This window comes from Canis aureus, chromosome 29 (genome assembly GCF_053574225.1).
Source record: "Canis aureus isolate CA01 chromosome 29, VMU_Caureus_v.1.0, whole genome shotgun sequence".
Taxonomy (NCBI): Eukaryota; Metazoa; Chordata; class Mammalia; order Carnivora; family Canidae; genus Canis; species Canis aureus.
This window is the reverse complement of record NC_135639.1, coordinates 37,379,932-37,400,345: the sequence shown is the minus strand read 5'-3', so window position 1 is coordinate 37,400,345 and position 20,414 is coordinate 37,379,932. Positions and strand designations below refer to the sequence as shown.

At 54.4% G+C, this 20,414-nt stretch overlaps 1 protein-coding gene and 1 long non-coding RNA gene across 7 annotated transcripts in view; one reads left to right on the top strand and one right to left on the bottom strand.

Annotated features, from left to right (window-relative positions):
• RET (ret proto-oncogene) overlaps positions 1-20,414 on the bottom strand; it is a 51,246-nt gene that overhangs the window by 14,794 nt on the left and 16,038 nt on the right. For 3 of the 6 annotated variants that reach the window (XM_077878469.1, XM_077878465.1, XM_077878468.1), the window contains exons 2-11: positions 13,169-13,435; positions 12,084-12,371; positions 9,685-9,929; positions 8,306-8,501; positions 6,812-7,011; positions 4,495-4,753; positions 3,642-3,767; positions 2,989-3,099; positions 2,328-2,450; positions 1,159-1,415 (exon numbers count right to left, since the gene is read on the bottom strand). In XM_077878469.1, coding sequence (XP_077734595.1) covers positions 1,159-1,415; positions 2,328-2,450; positions 2,989-3,099; positions 3,642-3,767; positions 4,495-4,753; positions 6,812-7,011; positions 8,306-8,501; positions 9,685-9,929; positions 12,084-12,371; positions 13,169-13,367 — 2,004 coding nt within the window. In that variant the 5' untranslated portion in view covers positions 13,368-13,435. Of the gene's footprint in view, positions 1-1,158; positions 1,416-2,327; positions 2,451-2,988; positions 3,100-3,641; positions 3,768-4,494; positions 4,754-6,811; positions 7,012-8,305; positions 8,502-9,684; positions 9,930-12,083; positions 12,372-13,168; positions 13,436-18,079; positions 18,098-20,414 lie in introns of those variants that run through there. The other 3 variants (XM_077878470.1, XM_077878466.1, XM_077878471.1) reach the window with 3 other exon arrangements.
• LOC144301437 (uncharacterized) lies at positions 7,907-11,083 on the top strand. Its single transcript, XR_013368262.1, has 5 exons — positions 7,907-8,592; positions 9,082-9,122; positions 9,501-9,739; positions 9,859-9,982; positions 10,497-11,083. It is a non-coding gene; the product is annotated as an uncharacterized LOC144301437 (long non-coding RNA).

Sequence of the window (20,414 nt, the reverse complement as noted above, 5' to 3'; positions counted from 1 at the left end):
AGTGGTTCCTGAATTTTCTGCTTGGAGGCTCTAGTCAAGATGCAATGTTCCCTGCCAGGCCTTGGGGGTGGAGCTTCTATTCACATGCACATCTTCTCAGCCCCACTTAAGAACCTGGTTTCCTGGAGCACTTGGGTGGCTCAATGGTTGAGCTCTGCCTTTGGCTCAGGGTGTGATCCCGGGGTCCTGGGATCGAGTCCTGCATCAGGCTCCCTGCAGGGAACCTGCTTCTCCCTCTGCCTAGGTCTCTGCCTCTCTCTGTATCTCTCATGAAAAAATAAAATCTTTAAAGATTTTAAAAAAGAACCTGGTTTCCAGCTCCTCAGCAGTTGCCAGCAGGGATACAGAAGAAGCAGGGCAGGTTGATGGCAGGCCTAGCAAGGAGGAGGTTCTATGGAGTACCCAGTAACTATGGGCCCAGGCCCTCCCATGGAGAAGGGGGAAGGGGAGCCTACTGGCTCTGGCTGGCACTCTCTATCAGGCAGCTGGTTACAGAATCCTGGGGCCTGCCTCCTCCACAGCTGGACCAGAGGCCCCACAGCACCTCTTTTTTCACTCCACAGATGAACTCCCCTCCCCACTGCTGCCACCCTGGTCCAGCCCCTGCCTGCCACCATCTTTTGCCTGGATGAGGAGAGCGCCTCATCATAGGGCTCCCACTTTTGCACCCACCCCATAGATGTCCCCACAGAGCAGCCTGCAGAAATGAAGGCAGAATATAGGCTTCCTCTGCTGAACCCCTAAGCCCCAGGGTCCTATCCTCTGAGAATAAAACCCACAGGCTTCCTCAGGGTCTCCGCCCAGTTCTTGGGGCATCCGCAGGACCATGCCCTATCAGGTATGGCAGGCCCACCATCCCAAATCTCAGTCCAACTAAATTAGCACTTCTCCACTCTGCTAAACTGCCCCTGTGCCTTTGCAGCCCTCCGCCTGCTGCCCTCCCTGGAAGGCAGCTCCGCGAAGACTGGGGGGGTTGCTCACAGCATCCTCCTGGTGGGTGAGGATGCATTAGCTGCTTGTGGGCTACAGGACATTCAGCATCAGGGTGCCCTGTGCACCCCTCCCCACACCTCCCAGCTTCCCCAGGCCAGAGGGCAGCCCCCTGCAGGGCCTCCAGGAGGGTGCACTCTAAGCGCGAGGCCCTGCTCAGAGCCTCACCGGGATTTTGAAGGCATCCACAGAGACCTGGTTCTCCATGGAGTCCAGTGAGGGCCGGCGGGCGCCTGATGAGGAGTAGCTGACTGGGAAGGCCTGGGCGGGCCGGCGGAAGGTCATTTCGGCAGAGGCGATGGGCGGCTTGTGGGCATTCTTGTGGTAGCGGTGGATGCAGAAGGTGGAGAGCAGCATGGAGACGATGAAGGAGAAGAGCACAGCCGCTGCAATCACCGTGCGGCAGAGCTCATCACACAGTGGGTCTGTGGGCAGGGGTGGCTGTGAGGGGCAGCGCTCCGGAAGGGTGCCCCAGGATCCACAGCTGGAAGGCTGCTGTGGCAAACTGAGCAGCTGGCAAGTGCTGCTGGCGTCAGGATGTGAGAGAAATGCAGACACTCACACGGCACTGATTATTTGGCGGGGACTGTGCGTTATGTTTGCCCTACAGAGACTGCTGTCACCCTCCTACAGAAGGGCCAAGAGGTCCAGGGAGTTTAAGCAGCCTGCCTGAGGTCACACAGCAGAGGCAGCATATGCAACGACTGCACCGGCCGTGGAACACTGCACCAAAGCCAGCTGGCCCTGGAGCACTGGTGGGAGGCAGACTCCCTCCTCTGTGTTCCTGATGTCTTTTGTATTTTCTTTATGAAACTGGGAGAGGGAAGGAAAGTGGCTCTGGACCTAGCACCATGCAGCAACAACTCAACTAGGAGAAAAAATCCTTGGGCTCAGTCATGAAAGCTCCCAGGGTGCCCAGGCCCATGCTGCCCACTGTACCTGCTAGCGTGGAAGGAACATCTGCAGGCTTGGGCTGGCAGGGGCGGGGGTTCTGATCTATGGTGCTGGGGGCCCAGACAAGGCCCTGGTCAAGGACAATCTGAGTAGATGCCGAATTATTTGGTGGAAGAACTTTCTTTCTTTCTTTCTTTCTTTTTTTTTTTTTTGGTGGAAGAACTTTCCAGCCCAACCTTAGTCACAGAACTTTGGGCCAGAAGTCACTCTGTAGAGGCCCTGACCTAGACCTGTCTACACAGATTGGGGAATCAAGGCCCAGAGGAAAGGAAGAGGGTCTTTTGGGTTTCACCTGCTTTCCTGCAATTTCCTCCCTGGCTCACTGGGGCTCAAGGAGGTGTGGGGAGCCCTGCCCGGCAGCAGTGCCCCCACTACCCACTCACCCTGGCTGTCTTCAGGCTCGCAGAAGCACTTCTTCTCTTCAGGAAAACAGTTGCAGATTCCGAAGCCAGCTTTTATCCCCCAGCGGTCCCCTGGCTCATGCCCACCGATGATGCTGCCACCTCCTGGTGACAGATGCAGCCCACTAAGCCTCCTGGTGTGACTGGACAAACCAGGACCACCCAGGCGGAAGCATGAGAGGTCCCTCCCCACATGATGTCAGCATGCTCAGACTTGGGGAGGGCAGTGAACTCTGAAATCTGGGAAACCTGGGCAGGAATCAGCACAGTCTGCCCCCAGTCCAGGTCCCTGGCACCAGCAGATGGGATCAGGAACCCACAGGCTGCCCAGGGTCCTTGCTGAGGTTACTTTACAAAAGCACAGAAGGGGCAGCAGGGATACAGGAGAATCAGGGATTAGGAGCTGTACCCAAGTCAGCTGGCCAGAGAGACACTGGAGAGTGTGGGTCAGGGCACCAGTCTCCAGAGTTTTGATGGAGCAGAGCCCTTTATTCCAAGGAAATGTCAGAAAGTCTTGGTATATGAGACTCAGGAATGAGGCTGGTCTGGCTGAAGTAGGGGTGGGAGTCCAAGCCTCTCCCATTGGCTGGCTACCCCTACCCATGCCAGGCCCTTGAACTTGGTGGGCCCAGTGGTTGCTTACGGAGGCAGTCCTGGGGGCAGATGTTGACATTCCTGCTCTCTACAGCATCACAGTGGCCATCAGGGCAGGTCTTGACATTGGGGGAGCAGGTGGAGAAGTTTCTGGTGATCCCTATAATACACACGGCAGGCCAGTCACTACCATCTGGGAGTACCCGCCTTGGTCAGACTGCCAGAGCCAGAAGGCGGCATCCCAGGGCCTCCCTGGCCAACCCTGACCCCTCCAGAGGAGCAAACTGAGGCTGGAGCAGAGATTCCATAAGTGGGATCCTTGTGGAGGGCACAGTGTGGACCTGGCTGCTGTCTATGTACCAGTCTTACTGCCTGGGTCCACATGGCCTGGCCTGGGGCCTTCCAGCTAGAGCCTGTCTTCTGCACATCCCAACTTTGGCTCAGACATTCCCAAACCCAAAGGGCCCTGTGGTCCCACAATGATGAAGAGCCTGAATGTCCTTGTGCTGCTCATACTCTGCACTCACGCCCACCCTCTCCTTGCTTCAGGAACTACAAGTGGGGACAGGGCTCTGGACAACAGAGGTGCAGAAGGGAGGGCCATCACAGCAGCCAGCAGGCCCACATGGACCCCATTTCCACTCAGCCACCATTACCCCTCTCGACTGCCTGGCCATAGGCCTGGCTCTGTGTGGGGCCTACCTTTGGCATCTCCCTGTCTCCACTCGCACTTGCCCGTCAGAGAGCCCAGGCCGCCGCACTCTTCACACTCAGGCCGTCTCTTGCTGACTGCACAGGACAGGGGGCAGCCTGGCTCCTCAGCCACATCTGCAGGTGGCAGAAACTGGTCAGAGGGGGCTGGCCTGGACCCAGTGTCCAGCCAGCATCCAGGGGCAGAGAGAAGCCTCGGTAGAGCCTTTCTCATGGGTGAGCCCAGAAGGGCAGGAGTGCCTTAGCACTAGGACACAGGGCAGTGATGGGGCCCCTTGAAGAAGAGGGCTGGGACCGCAGTCATGGCAAGGTGGGGTAAGTATGGAGGGAGGATGTGCGGTAGCTAGTGGCTAGACTCAGCCAAAAACACACACGCCAGTTAAACCTGAATTTCAGATAAACACTGAATACTCACTTTGTGTAACTGTGTCTCTAATACCGCATGGACATACTTAGAAGTCTGCCTTCTAAGAGACTCTGCAAAGGTTACATAGGACATACAACAAAAAATTGCTTGTTCCTTACCTGAAGGTTAAATTTAACCAGGGTCTTGTATTTTATAAGGCAGCCCTAAAGCAAGTGCATGTACAGAATGCATGGGCGGTGGTGATGGGGAGTAGTGACCATCTACTATGCGGTCACTCTGGGCTACACTGTTTTATCCTCCCAGCCTGGCTATGCAGGGTGCACTGTTATTCTCACTTTATAGGGAAGGATACTCAGGCAGTCTCAGGGACGTTACCAATAGGCGAAGGTGGACAGGCCTGGCCCCTTCTGTGTGTGAAAAGCCCGTAGTTTTACCACACCCTGCCTGTCCCGACCCTCCATGGGCCCTGGCACTCACATGTCCCCTCCACGGTGACGACCAGCGGGGCCTGGGTCTGCCTGCGGGTTGGCCGGTCGGCAGCCACCACTGTGTACTGGAGTTGAGAACAATCGAGCCGCTGCAGGGCTTCCGTGTCATTCACGTACAGGGTCCCTGTGGTGTCCTCGGCTGACGTGACCACCCCCAGGACGCTACAGTTGGTGCTGGAGAGCTGCAGCTTGTACTGCACGTGGATGCCACTGAACTCCTGGCAGTTTTCCACACAGACTTTCCCAATCTAGGCATGGGGCACAGGGAATGCCTCAGTTGGGTGGTGCACTGGCCTGTGATGGTGGCCGGAGGGGTTTCTGGGCAGCCTGAAACCTGAACAGTCCCCTACCAGGTCCAGGAATGACAAGTCCCTGTATTCCATGCCTCTGGAACTGGCAGACCCATCCACTTGCCTGGCCCTGGTTCCGTCCATCACACCACCACCCACCCCTGCTCCTGGGAGCCAGAGGTGAAAGGACACAGGCACTGAGGTTTGGTTTAGAGACTGCCTCAACGATGCCCCTTCTCCAGCTCATTCTTTATTCACTCACTTGTTTTGACATGGAGGCCGAGTGGGTCCCTCTTCCTCCCCTCCCCTCCCCTCTTCTGGCCAGGCCACATTTGTTCTGGAGACCACCAACTGCCATCCTTACTCCAAGTGGCTGGGGTGCTCCACCCCCTACCCAGGCTACCTGCCGGGGCAGTGAGAACACTGCACTGGGGGCCGCATGATTCATGTACCATAGTTGCCTGTCCTACAGCTCCAGGGGGCCTTCCTGGGACTGTGGCTGGAAGCCCTGGGAAAGACAAAATGCTTCTCCTGGGGATGCTAGGCTGGTAGTACCATTGCTGGGTCCTGGAGCTGGGCAGCTGAAACTCTCCTTTCTATCCTTTGGCCACTTGAGTTAGAATGAGAGTTTCAGAGGCTTAAACCCAGACTCTGACTAGTTAAGGCTGGGGGGCAGAGGGCAGGGGTGGGGCAGGGTGAGGCTCTGCTTGCAGCCACTTAGCAGGTCCCTGCTCAGCCTTGCTCAGGCCCAGGGCAGAGCCATGCTCCTCTATACCCAAGCCTGACTCCACAGCAAAACCACCTCTTGGATGGTGGCTGTCCCAGCACATCCCCATATAAAATGTGCTGGCTTCCACTCCCCCATGTGGTCCTCCAAATTGCTCAGGCCACTATCCTCAATTTACAATCATAAAGCCTGGAGAGGGGGTGAAAGATCACAGTGAGGGTGAGGCTACATTGGGACTCAGGTCCCTATGATCTTTTGAGTGTGTTGGAGTACACGTCTTCTGCAGTGCTTGTTCCCATTCCGTAGCTCCTTGGAGACCCTTCGGGCCCCTCTGCCTTGCCACCTCTCACCATTCTTGACCTCTGCCTCCATAAAAGACCTTGGATGGCAGGTCAGGGAGCTGGGACATGTCCAAGGGTGGGGTCCTTTGTGTTTTGGACCTGGGTAGCTGTCAGGGCTGGAGGGGGCACGGGAACCAACCACAGAGACAGCAACAACTGGAAATAGCCCTAAGCAGGACCTTCTGAAGGGGATGTGTCTGAAGCCACTCCATCAGGAAGGAGCAGAAAGTCATATGCATGCTGCAATTCCAAGTAAAATTACAAAAGTCCTTAAGAGAAATATTCTAGAAAGAACTGTACCAAAATGATAAGCACTAGCTGACATGGTGAGAAGGGATCAGTCCTCTCCGTCCCTTGTCTTCTTTAATGGATACTTATTACTTTATGTTTTTTCCACTTCTAATTGTTTTCCAACGACAAACACAAGATAGACTCTAGTAAACGCACTTGCAGCAGGTAAAGTGGAAGTGTTCCCAGCCTTTCCCCGCAGAGGGCGCCACTGCTTACTGCCTGCATTTACAGATGTGCAAATTCCATTAATGAAAATTTGGTTTTGAACATAAGGAGCCACATGAGGCCCGTATTTTTACAAACCACTTTCTGGTTAATAATTTACCAGGAAGATTTAAGTCTACCATATGTAGATCTAGCTGGCATTGCTCTTATGTTAGGACAAAACACGTTTTAAAGATAAGAATGGAAGAGGGCAAAAAGGAGACCCCTGGTGACCACCACCCCTGCCCAGGACTCTACCAACTCCGCCATGGTCCAGCTTCCCCAGACCTGTGCCCATGGCTCCCCCTGGGCCACTCTGTGTACTCACTCCAGGGAAGGAGGATCTCTCAACCCCAGCCCTGCTTGCAATCTGTTAAACAGAGTGCCCTCCCATTGGGGGTCCTCTGCCCCTGCAGGCCTCTTCCCAGGCCAGGCATCGGGCTGCAGGCTCACCTGGGCAAAGCGGCGGGCCCGTCTGCTCACAGTGAAGGTGTAGGCGCTGGGTAAGTGCAGGCTGACAGGCAGCACCGTCACGTTGAAGTGGAGCAAGAGGATGCCCTCCCCGGGACCCTGGAAGTCCGAGTCATTGACCAGAACGGCCAGCTGCAGGGAGCGGCTCTCCGAGATGGGGAGGCTCCGGTTGAGAACCAGCCCTGTGGGTGGGAGCACACTGATGACTCCCTAATTGCTGCAGGCCTAGGACCACTGCTCCATGCCACTGCGGGCCTCCTCCCAGCCACATGCCTGGCATGCACACCCATGTGTGCAAACAGACTTTCACACTTATGCTGTGTGGATAACAGACTTGGCAGGTGGTGTTAAGTTAGAACCACTGTTTAAATGTTGGCCCTGTGCTGAGCTGGAAGCCAAGAGAACCCTTCATAGCTGGGAGGTAACCTGTACATAAGTATGGTATGTAGGTACATGTGTGGTGGGGTGTCTGTGTGTGTTGTGTATAGGGTCTACATGTGTGCATGTATACATGGAGTATGTATGTGTGGGGTATAGGCATACACAAGATAAAGATCTACCACCACTGAGGCCCCGGGAAGACTATACTGGCCTCCATTCCTCCAGAGCCTGGAGCCTGCACGTTTCTGCACCTGCTATATGCCATGGCTATGGTCCTAGTTTTGCAGAGACAGAAGGATAGGGGCGGGGAGGTTTTCGTACACATGCTGTATACAATGAGTGAGCCTGGGCAGGGATAACATCTTCCCTTGTACAGGGCAGGAGACTTTCAAAGGCTCAATGGGGGTGGAGAGGATGAGAAACAAACAGGATAGGTCCAGGCACAAAGGGGTAATGGTACCAGCGATTCTGGGATCCCTCAGAAGCAGATCTCAAAACAAGGATTCAAGTGCAAGTTGGGTATTTGGAAGGTGATTCTAGAAAAATATGGGCAGCAGGGTGGAGGAGGCAAGGCAGCTGATGAAGGTGCCCCAACCTGCAGGTGAGCACCATGCACCCCTGGAGCTTAGTTCTGTGGTACATTCCAGAAACCAGATAGGACAATCTTTGTGGAATCCTCTGACTCAAGCACACAGAGCTGCCATTATATACTAACCTACTAGTAGAGAGCTATGGGGACAAGGGAGAAATAATCCCCAAGCACTTAGGCACCTTGGGGGCCCACAAAGCAGAGGCCAGAGGAAGGCCTCAGGCAATGATGTATATGTTTGTAGTGGGCAGTGAGCCCTGGCACAGTCAGCATGGGGAAGTCCATCTGCCAGGAGGCAGCTCAAGGAGAGAAGAAAGCCTGTAAAAACCCACCAATGTGGCCAAGATGAGCCCAGTAGAGACAATGAAGGGCTGGGTAGGGTGGAAGGATCTGTAGCCTGGGGCTCAGAGGGCCAGGACAAGTGTCTGTGTGTGTAGGGTGCTGTTGGAAGAGTGAACTGCCAGTTCCCTAGGGGGCCCAGCCAGGCCATGCCTGGCCCCTCTTACTGTAGTCATGCACAGTTGCCCGCACAAAGCTGCCGTTGGCCTGGACCAAGGTCTCGTTGGGTGAGTGTTCCACACGAAATGTCTGGAGGGCCCAGGCATCCCCAGGGAGTAGTGTACTTGTGTATCGCCTCAGGAGCTCCCCAGATGCTGGTACCACGTCCGCGTCAAAGACATGTATTGTGGCCACCACAGTGCCCTGCAGACAACAGGATGCCAGTCAGAGCTGGTGAGAGGGACCCCTCAGAGACCCTGGAGCCTGAGACTTCAGAAGGGCACATGCCCCACAGGTGGGCCAAGCGTATGTAATCAGAGCCAACTCTAACAACAGACTGACCTGTGTTAGAGTTCCCGTGGGGTCCCTTGCAAGTCTGGCCCAGTCACCATCCCTAGGCCACTGTGCCTCACCTGTGCAACAGGTGTGATAGGCATCTACAGACTTCCGGTAGGAAGAGACTTTTAAAGCAGATGTCCAGGTGCTCTGCTGACAGGCTTTACCAGGTCCCTTAGGAGAACAGTAAGCCAGGCCACCCAGGGTGGGGTTAGCTCTCTGTCACATTGAGATAGTTGGCAGAACCAGAGTCAAGCCCCGGTGTACACCAGAATGTTCTCTTCCAAATACCTTCCATATACCAGGCTGGAGGGGATCACAAGAAAAGTTCAGAGCAGTCACAGGGCATATTTGCTTTCACTGCTAACTAGACTCTGTTGTCACCCCAAGGCAAGCCCTTTCAAGCTTATGGGGTCTTTACCAATGAGCTGTGCTTTCCTCCCGCCAGCCCATCCACCAAACCAGCACCCGGGGTGCGTGGAGAGGCAGGTAAGGACACCCATCTCCCATTGTGCCCCTCGCCGGCCGGCTGCAGGACGCCCAAGGCCCAGCAGGTGGCAGTCACGCTCCACCAGTGAGGACCAGCGCCCGGGCAGGCCGAGGTGGGCGGAGCCGTGCTGGGAGATCTCCGACCTCCAGTGAGGGCTGACAGCCGTGGAAGGGAGTGCCCTCCTGGGCAACTGTCCTCTCCCCGCCGCGGGTAGCACCGCTGTGCCTACCGGCAGCGGCACAGGTGCGCCCCGGTACCTGACGCAAGCGCTTGGCCTTGACAGCCTGGTCAGGCACATGCTAGGCATCCAGGGTCCCCGGACACTCGTCCTAGGCAGCTGGGCTGACCTCCCCTCTCCTCTGCTACCCTCGAGACAGGCAGAAAGCCCCAAGAAAGCCCTGGGCCGACAAATGAAAGACACATATCTGGAAGGATGGTCAGCCACGTGGCGATGGCGAGACGGACACCTGAACGGATCAAGAATAAATGGTGGACGGAGTGGCAGATACCCCACAGATGGACGACAGACAAGACACAAGCACAGGCGTGGCAGACAGGCACCTCCTTCCTCTTGAACTCCACCACGGCGCTGGCAGTGTCGAAGCCCCCGAGGAAGGTGGGCGCCGAGTCGTCCTCGTCATACACGGTCACGGGGAAGGGCACCATCACCACCTCCTCTTTACGCGCACCGACGCGCACGGTGCACGCGGCCACCAGCTCATACTTCTCCCGCAGCTCACGGTCCAGGGCCCAGCGTGTGCTCACCTCCAGGCTGTCCGGGGCGCAACGGAAGGGCAGATTCTCACCTACACACCAAGCAGACCAGGAACCCCAACATGACTTCCCTCCAGGAATCAGGGTGAGCTAGCTGTCTTTTTCTGGGCCCGCCAGGAGTGGCCGCAGGGGAGGGGGGCTCTGCGGGTCCAGGTTGGGGACCATGCCAGCCCTGCCCTGAGCTCCTCCTCCGGGGCTCCAGATTAGGGGAGGGGCACAGAGCTCCAAGCACCTGTATGCAGTGATGCTGTGCACTAATGAGCTTTCCTGTGCCTGCCAGTTTCCCCACCTCCATACTGATGGGGGAGGGGGAACACTAGCTCAACCAGGCTGTGGGCCCAGACATACAGCTCCTAGCACTGGCTGGCTTTTGAAAAAAAAAACAGGAGATTTTTAAATTACGGAACTAGTATGTGCTCATTTTAGAGAACAAGAGAAATAAAGCCACTATTCCACCATCTGAAAACAAACATGGTGGACTTTTAGTGTGTGACTGGAAGTTAACACACAAATACTTCCAATTGCCTTCTTTGTACCCCCACTTTACACCTCCTGGCTGTGTGATCCCCGACTGGTTGTTCCGCCTCTCTGTGCCTCAGTTTCCTCACCAGAAGACAGAACAGATGAAGGAGCATGCCTGCTCCTCACTAGGCATTGCCATATGGTCAGTGATTCGTGTATCTTCCCACAACCTGGTGAGGGGAGGACCAGTCATGATAGCACACTCTTCAACCCAAGCCTGTCCTGAAATTCATCCTTCAGGAATAACTCATCCTTCAGGAAAAAGGGGGAAATGCTGAGGGCTTGAAGGTCCACACTGACCACCCTCACAGCCAAGCATGGAGGGTTACGTCAGCTCCACTGCATGGGAGAACAAGCATCCCTCGGTCCCTCACGTCAGAGCCACATATTATATATGAATTACACCTGGGAAATGCTTATCATATGTTTCTCTCTGTTGTTTATGGTTACAAAACACATGCTCAACAAAATTTAATTATGTAATCTTCATGAGGAAGGGCAGCCTGCTAAACCTGATGTGTGGCTGACAACCTTGCACAAAGACATTTAGCCCAGCTGCAGGGCAAATGGAAGGAGGCTGGGGGAGTGGCTGGCTCCTTTCCTTACCTTACTGAGATCTGCTTTAACATCATTGCCGTGTGTATGCAATTAAACCTGGTGTGAATCCACGTCCCCCTAACTAGCAGTGTGCCTTCTGTGTCCCACCTTCTTGCTTTGGATATTTCGATGGTGCCTCCTGTCATGGATCTGTTCAGGTGGCTTCTCTCAACTCCCTGGGGATCTACTGCCTGCTCTCACCTTGGCCAGCCTCCCCAGGGCCATCTTGTGGCCAAGTTGGCTGCCCTTGCAGCTGCTCAGGTGGAATCCTGGAACCACACTGACTCCCCTCTTTCCCTTAACACCCACATCCAACTCATCAAGGAATCATGCTGGATCTTCCTTCAAAACATGCCCAGAAGCCACCTGCTTCTCGCTGCTCTGTGGCTTCCACCCTTCTTCCAGTCTTCATTCTGTTGCTTAGGGATTTCTCAGGTAGTAACCCTGCTTCCACCCTCCCCTGCCCATATCGAATCATTCCTAGCATAGCAGCTGGAATAATCCTTTAGGGGTAAGTCAGGTCTTGTCAGTGCCACCCCCTATAAGCCTTCCATGACTCCCCAGTCCCTCAAGGGGAAATCCTCAGGAACTTCTGTATCTTCATGTGCCTCTACTCTCCCCAGTCCAGCCACACAGTGGCCCCACCACAGCGATCAAAGGGGCTAGCACAGCTTCCCTGGTACCCTCCCACCTTGGCTCCAGTGCTCCCTTTCCCAGCCAGGGCACAGAAGACCACAGTCTCCACCACTCCACATTCCTGGAAGTTTACTTCCCAACTAGCATGTTCCAGAGATCACCTCCATTGCCTTGGCATGAGCATGGCCTCCACTTCCCAGGGGTAATGGAGGCTCTAGGGAGGCAAGATTGTGACTTATTTTGTTCACGGTCACATCTTTAGCCCTTAGAACGGTACTTGGTTCATGACAGGCACACAAGAAATATTTCTGGGATATTAAATGAAAGGGTGGTGTGGTGGTGCAGAGTACACCAGATGGCTGTCAAGAGCTGGTGGTGCCATACCTGGCATACAGCAGCACCAAGGGTCACTCTGCGAGGTCAGCACTCACCTTCTAGGAGCTTGTAGGACACGCTGATGTTGGGGCAGAGGAACTGCATGGGCAGCAGACGGAATTGGTGGAAGGTGCCGGGAGGCCTGTTCTCTCGAATGCGGAAGGAGACACCAGTCTCAGGGAAGCAGAGCTCCCGGGGTTTGAGGGAACCACAAGCTGGGAAGGAGGTGTTAATGAAGGAGAAGTACACACGGGCACAGCCTGGCCACTGGCACTCGCCCTCACGCAGGGATGCAGATGACAGGAAGACCTGGACGTAGATGGTGAGCACAGGGAAGCCGCCATCTGTAGACAGAGAAGTCAGGCCTGGTGGGGCATCACCATACCAGCAGGGGAGGGGGCAGGAGCTCCAGGGCTGGTGGAAAGTCCAGTCCTCACCCTTGTCCACAGGGCTCCACTGGGCTCTCTACGCTGCCTGGCCACCTCCTGCCTGCCCTGAGCTGCCCTAGACCAGGTGCCTGTCTCTGCTCATGGTCCCATGGTTCTGCTCCCTCTGCCTAGGGTGCCTCACAGGCCTGCCTCTCTTGTCATTCAGGTCTCAGCTCAAATACCACTCCCTCAGGTGCTCTGAGCACTGGGGTCTACTATTCCTCCTATTTCTCCCCACCAGCCTCTACTGCATCATTGCCCCCTCAGAGGGGTGCCCTGAGTCCTGGGTCTAATAGCAGGTGGAGAGCTTTGCCAGGCTGGTTTCTACTTTGCATGGTGCACATGTACTGCATGGGGGGGGGGGTCTTCACCCTCCCCAACCCTCCCCAAGGGCTTTCCTCATCGGCGCCACTGCAGAGACACACCCATAGACAGAGGACAGACTTTCCCAGCACCTGGAGGGGGGAATTTCCAGCAAACTCCATCATGGAGGCTCTTTCTCCAACAAGGTCTGGATCTCTGCTAGAGCGATAAGGACTCTTCCTGGGTCCTCTCTCTCAGCCCCAGGGTAGTGGCCACTCCCCTATGTTTGCACCTCACCCTTCACTCTTACACAGCAGGGATCACACAGGAGCCACCTTCCCGAGCCTCAGTGTGGGTGTGATGTGGGCTGTGAGAGAAGAAGACAGGGTGGGGTCAGGCAGCTCCCTTACTGCGGATGCTGAGCTTCTCCCAGGTGCTGTGATCCAGGCTCCGGTTAAGGTAGAGAAGGCCTGTGTCCTCCTCGATGCGGATCCAGTCGTTCTCATGCAGCCTTGCACGGTAGGCGATGCCGTAAAGGTGCTGGCCTAGGCGGAAGCTAGGCACCTCCTCGGGGATGTCCCGCAGGGCATGGACATAGAGCAGGGGCATGCCAGATGGCTGGTCCACATACAGCTTCTCCCAATAAGCATCCCTGGAGAAGTAGAGTCCCAGTGGAGCTGCAGAAAGCAGGGAAGCATGTGAGGGAGGGAGTGGTGATGACAATATCCAGAGCAGACCTCCCAGGCAGACCAGCACTCTCTAGCAGCTTTAGTTCACACTTTGATAAAAGGTTCTCTATGGACCAAAAGTTTTACTAACTAAAATTCCAATCTAGCATAAGTAATAGTTTATAAGCAAAACTGTGTGTAAGTTAGGAGTCTCCTCATTCTGAAATTATAAGAAAGAGATCTCAGCCTCCAGAATTTATAGAATTAAAGACTTTCATACATAAATACAGAAATAAATAAAATTCTGATCTTCATAGGACTTTCTTACCTATAATCCTAACATCAACACACAACTATCTGTGTAGCTAAACACAAGCTGCAAGTGGATTGCTGTAAAATAGATAAAGAGAGGAGGAGGCAGTATAAAACCACTATAAAATCATTCTCAATTACCCAAGTTTGATAAAAGCTGGGAGTTTACCCTGGTTTCTCACCAAATCACCTGAACCCAAGGTTTTCAAGTGTACACGAGGATGCCAGACAAGCAGGGCAGGCAACAGTCACCTAAAATGAACCAGGACACCTTATTCATTCATTCATTTATAAGGTTTATTTATTTTAGAGAGACAGCGTGCACATGCAAGTGTATGCATATTGGGGGAGGGGCAGAGAGAGAATCTTCAAGCAGTTTTCCCCACTGTGCTTGGAGCCTGTAGTCGGGCTTGATCTCATCACCTATGAGATCATAACCTGAGCCAAAACCAAGAGCCAGACACTTGATCAACTGGGCCACCTAGGTGTCCCTGGACCCGGGCGCTTTATAAGAGAAACAAATCTTTATCTAAAGTTAAACACTCCTACCATTTGACCCAGAAATCCCACTGAATTTATCCAAGAGAAATGAAAACATATGTCCATTAAATGACCTATTCACAAATGGCAGGGTTATTCACACAGTCAAGAACTGGCAACAGCCCAGATGCCCTTCAGCAGGTCAGTGGATATGCAAAGTGTAGTTTTCACACCACGGAATCCTATGCAGCAATAAAAAAAGGTGAACTACTGATACACACAACAACCTGGAAAGATCTGTAAGACATCATGCCAAAGAGAAGAAGCCAGGCACAAAAGAATACACATGGCATGATTCTAACTAATTTTAGGTAACAGAAAGTAGACTGTCTACCTTTTAGGGGTGGGAGGAGGCAAAGGGCTGGAAAGGGCAGGAAGGAACATTCTGGGGAATGTAGGTCCCACGTCCTGATAGCAGTGTGGGTCTTAGCTGACAATGTACAGCTAAGAGTTGTGCATTTCAACTCAGGTACATTTCCCCTAAAAACCCGATCACCAAGGGACTGTGGGTAGAGAGAGCCATGGTTGCCTCAAGGGAGAGGATGTTGACCATGGCCTTGCTGGGTTAGCTCATGTAGGACCTCACTACTCTGCTGACTTTGTGTAAGTTCAACATTTCTCATATTAAAAGGTTTTTAAAAATAGAATTTCCAATTAGGATAAATAGACGAACAATGCTTGAAAACCACTAAAACCCTGCAAATACTCTATAATGCATAGAAAGTACCCAATACACAATGCAAACATTAGAACTACTTGTGGATTTGCTCTCGTGTAGCCAATTTATCTTTTCAATAAACTTGTTTCTACCTAGACCCCACTCTTCTCATAGCTATTGGGGTTAGCAGCCAGGCCAGTTTGCACCAACAGAGGACACTCCCAGCACCGCTTGGGTCCCCAAGGACACATTTGGGTATGGGGAATCAAGTGCCAAGTGGAATCAGGTGAAGACACCAGGTAAGCCCTTTCCAGGTCCCCAGACATGATAAAACAATAAGCAAACAGGAAGGCTGCCTGCACTGTGGAATGTTTTCCAGGATGACTTCAAAAGGCAGCCAAGGCTGCGAGTACCAACTTGGGGGGAAGCGTGCATTTGGCCCCACCTGCTCCCTGCCAGACAGGCCTGGACTGGGAAGGAGCAAGAGGGAGAGGGAGAGAGGGAGAAGGAAGCGAGGAAAAGAAGGAGAGAGAGAAGAGAGGGAGAAAGGGAGAGAAGGGAGATAGATGCTCTGGCCAGAGCCAAAGGCACTAACCCCACACTAACCACAGAGATGGAGAGAAGTGGGGTGGAGGCACGACAACATTCATAGAGTGGCCTTTCAGACCTTTGGAAAGCCCTTCTCTAGGAGAGGTCTTCTTGGAGTGGGACCTAGAATTACTTGGTCCCTGTGGGTGCAGTTCAGAGAGGCCCTCCAAGGAGCCTGCCCTGTGCTCTGAGCTAAGGTTTCTTGGGGGGAGGATCTACTCCAAAGTGTCACATTGGCTGCCATTCAAGGGGGAGGCAACTTATGGAGCGCCATGAAGTCACACTGGGGAGGGAGTGCTGAGACCATGCTTCCCCCACCCTGGGGTCTCACCAGCAGACACTATGGGCAGGAGCTAGCTTGAATGCCACCTGAATCTCCCCACATCCTCCCCACTGGCCAAGAGGACACAGGTTCTCAGATGCACTCAGGGCTGACCTCCTTGGGATTCAGTGGCTGCCAGATAACAGGGACAGGAGGGCAGCTCAGAGAGCTGTAATGGCTGCTGGCTTCTTGCTGCTCCTGCTGAAGGGCAGCTGAAGACACGAGCACAAGGCTGAGCTGAGTGATGGGCCATGGCTGATAGGTCCTTGGAGGGTCCCTGCACAGGTAGGATCCTTCCCAGAGGCTTGCATGTTCCATGAGAGGCATTCACACACCTCACAGAGTGGAGCCCTAAAGGGGACCCTACTGACTCATCAAGTCATGGCTCAGACAAAGACAGAAATGCTCCCTGTGTGTGAGGAGCCACCCACAGGGAGGGGACAGTGGTAGAGGAGTCCCAGATGGGGCTTGGCAGCCACTTCCCACCAGGAGTGTGCCAGAGCCTGCTCTGTGCTGCCTAGCAGGGTGACTCCTGGCTTGTGCTCCTCAGCGGGGCCATCCAGTCTCTCTGATATTATAGGGGCTCCCAACCCATGGCAGCATTCCAGCATGGCCAAGTCCTGGAAGGCAGGTTCAGAAGGGGAATCAGAGCCACGCACAGCACTGCTGCTCCACAACAGGGGACTGGATCATGAGCAGCAGCCAGCTAGGCTTCCTTGCCATCCAACATTCCATGAAGGTTCCACAAGTCAGAGCATCCAGCAGGAGCTCAAAGTGAGGGCTGGGGCAGGGGGTGTTAGGGAAGGTGATATTCACTGCCCCACGGACAGAAAGAATGACTCTCTTCCCCCCACAACCTTCTGAAGATGCTGGCCCCCTGCAGGCTGCTGCTGCCTCTCAAAGGTGGAGTGTAGGCTGAGCACAACCTGGCTGGATGGCTCTGGGAGGCAACACAGGACAAGGCTAATCCTCCATGCATACATGTTGACCTTCCATCTCTCCACAGCTCCAGACAGACAGTGTCAGGACCACTGCTTCGCAAACACAGACAATGAGGCAGAAAGAAAGTTTATTTGCTCAAGGGTATGCACATAAGACAGCAAGAGAACTGGAATTTGTAATGCAGTCTTTTCAAAGAGGCACATCCTTCACCAGCGCACTCAGCTCCCTGGGCCCCCACAGCGGCCATGCTCTTGATCCCCAGCTGACCATGCCTGGGCCCCCACTGAGGTAGCCCTGCCTGCTGGGACAGGCTTTACTCCCCTATAAAGCCTTGAGCGGTGATTAAGCCTTACTGCAAGTCAAGAATATCAACTCGAGGGGAAGACAGTCCTAATGACCCACCAACTCTCTGGGCAGCTTGGCATTTCTGGGCACAAAAAGGAGGAAAGACTGACTCCCAGTGGTCTTACGGGGTGGTGGCCAGGGGCAGCCTGGACTTGTGACACCAATACTAGGTCAATACCAGGTAAGGAGGGAGGTCAGCCCAGACAAATGCTGCCCCTACCCTGGCAGAAGGGCACGAACCAACCCTTAATGATCCGAGATGCTGCCATTGTGCCTCAATTCCCAGCGCTGCAAGGAGTGCTACCAGTCCATAAGACTGGACATAGACCAGGCAGCCTGTGTCTTCCAGAGCCTGTGTCTTAGTGTGCCTGACTGGTCCAGGGAGAGAGGTGAGGTCTGTGCTCTTGCCCCCAGAGGACCAGCGAGGGGACTCTGCATATCCACAGAGCTTACATCTTGAGGAGGCAACACAGTCTCTGCCAGCACCTTCTCTCAGGACACACATTCCTGGCCCTGGTCAGCAGAATAGAACTGAGTAAAACTTGGCTGTTCTTGGAGCCACTGTGGGGAGGGTTTCTCAGGTGGCTCTGGTGACACCTGGGGGCTGGAGGACAGCAGACAGGTCTGGTCAGGGGGATACTCTACCCAGAGTGTCCTACCCTGCTGGGTAGATAGGAGCAGCCCCAGAACAGGGCTCCCTTCTGGGGGAGCCTCTTTGACTGTACAGTGGTACAGGGGCTAGGAGGCAGGAGATCCCAGCTCCCAGAGCTCCCCACCCCCAAGCTGGTACAGTTCCACCCATGCAGACCACATGTCCAGGAGAGAATGGGCCCTGCTTGCTCTCTCTCACAGAGCCCAGCCCTACAGGATCCATGTGGGGCCCAGGCGATTGCTGCCAAAAGGGGTTTGTGGGTCGGGCAATGATTGTGAGCAGAAACAGACTTACATGCACTTAAAATACCTCCCAGGTGGTCCCTGTAGCTGGGTATAGCTCCCTTAATGCTCCGGTATGTCACAGACACTTCTAGATGGAAAAACACATGGTCCAAGGCAGGAAACTGAGGAGGAGGGTGCAGGGCCGGCTTCAGGTGGGCACAGCCTGGGCAGGCCCAAAGGGATTAATGCCCTGATGTCACTGTTTTGAAATTCGTCACAATTCTAGAACAAAGGGTCTGGATCTTCATTCTACACTGGGCCCCATGAATGATGCAGCCACTCCTGGCAAGTGGATGAGGAGAGCCTGGGATGGGCCACTGGTGTTCATTTTCACAGTGTGCCAGCCTCCACTGTGTCTCAGTTTCTCCAGCTGCAAATCAGAGAAGGGCATGCTGGGAGAGGAGCAGACAGGGCAGGTACAAGCAGGCCTCACCTTTGCATAGGTATGTACTCCACAGAACTCATACTTCAGATTCACAGCTGCTGTGTGTAGATCCCTTTACTACCCCATTTCACAGTTTGGAACACTGTGGCTGGGAGGTAAGAATCTCGGGGTTTGGTACAATGGCTAACAAAGTGGCAGTGGGCATCAGACACTGGAGTCAGTCAGCCCACCAGGAGGCTTGCTGCTGGCCCTTTCTGCCAGGAAGGGCTGCCTCGCCTGTGGGCTCAGACCTGCCTCTGCTGAGAACTGCCTCTCTGGCCCTTTGGGTAGGTCAACACAGCAAGATTTGCAAGGCCTTCCCTACCCATACCTTTCATCCCTGAATGCCACGTGGTGCCAGGATCCTCCCTCATACCTCATCTAACGTTTCTGCCTGAATACTGCAGCCCATGGTTCTGGCTGCTCAGGTGGCCCCTGCTGCACAGCACTATGCTGAGGGGTGAGGAGCTGGCCCTTCCTCACACAGGATGATGGGTCCCATGCCGCTCATGGCACACCTGCCCAAGGCTCACATCACTGCTCACGTTCAGAGAGACCCCATCGGCTCCCACTCTGCCCGACCCTGACAGGGAAAAGGTGTGGAAATCACATTCAGCAGGGACCAAGTGCTATCCTGCTCTGACCAGGCCCTCTTCTCCCCCCTCCCCCGACATCTCCTTCACAAGCAAACCCACCACAGTGTCTGCCAGGTGGGTTCCGATGGCTACATTTAGTACAGCCCCAGCCATGGTGTGCCTTTACCTTGTACCATTTTGTAGCCTGGAAAGGTAGTTTGCAATGCTCCCCATTTGGTTTGCAGATTTAAATTATTTGTATTTGGGTACAAATGGAAGCAGGCCCACACCCCCTTCCCTCCCTCTCTTTCATTCAACACTTCACAAGGGCACATGCGCTTGCACACACATCCTCATGCCCACGCTAGACTCTGAGCACCTCCCTTTGCAGTGAGCAGGATGCTGAGGACACTGCAGATGGTCAAGGGCTGTGCTCCTGCTTCTGGCTGTTTTACCTTGCTTTTTCTGGCTCCTGCTGCCTAGGGAGAGCCAGCATCAGAGAGGTGTAGGGACATTCCGTGTGCTCCACCCCGTTCACCCGCCCAAAGCACACGGTCCCTTGGTGCCTGCACAGCCCACACCTGAGTCTGGTGATCATCTTCCCACAAACACTCCTGAGTACCCATCCACAGCCTTGGCTCCCCTGTGCCCTGGAGGGTTGTCTCCAGCCCGCCCTGAGGCTGCAGGCCAGCCTCTGGCCCAAGCAACCCAGCTAACTTCTCCATGAGCAGTAAGTGGCTACCCAGCTCTGCCAGCAGGCTCTGATCCCAGCCGGGGTGGGATCACCCACCTTCCCTGGGTGCCCTCAGCCTGAGGTGGCCCACAGAGCTCTCCTACACCTACTCTTATTCTCTCAACACAGCTTAGAAAGTTTTGTTAACCTCTCCTGTTTCACTTGCTGAGTGAATGCTGCAACCTTGGTGAGCTGACACTGATACACACATCTCTCATACACACATTCTCACACACACATGGTTACAAATTCAACACACACATCCTTTGGCTCACTTAGTGTAGAGTAGTATAGCAAAGCCTAGTCCTGACTGTGGGCTCATCTTTGCCAGCTCTCCATGGTCCTGGCCAGCTACTGGGGCCACACACAGCTCGCCTGAGGAGCCTCTGCTTTTGCTGCCACCTTCCGTGGTACATGCGCTGCCCTCTGACCACGACAGTCCAGATCCGGGCATGTGCTTCCTGGACAGGTGCTCCTGGTCTCTCACCCCAGCTCAGGCCTGTCTTCCCAGCTGCTATGAGCACTGGTGATCACTCACTGGGGCACGCAGTCACCCTGCCAGGGAAAGGCAGAGAGCCCCCAACAACTAAAAATGATCCAGGATGGTAGTATG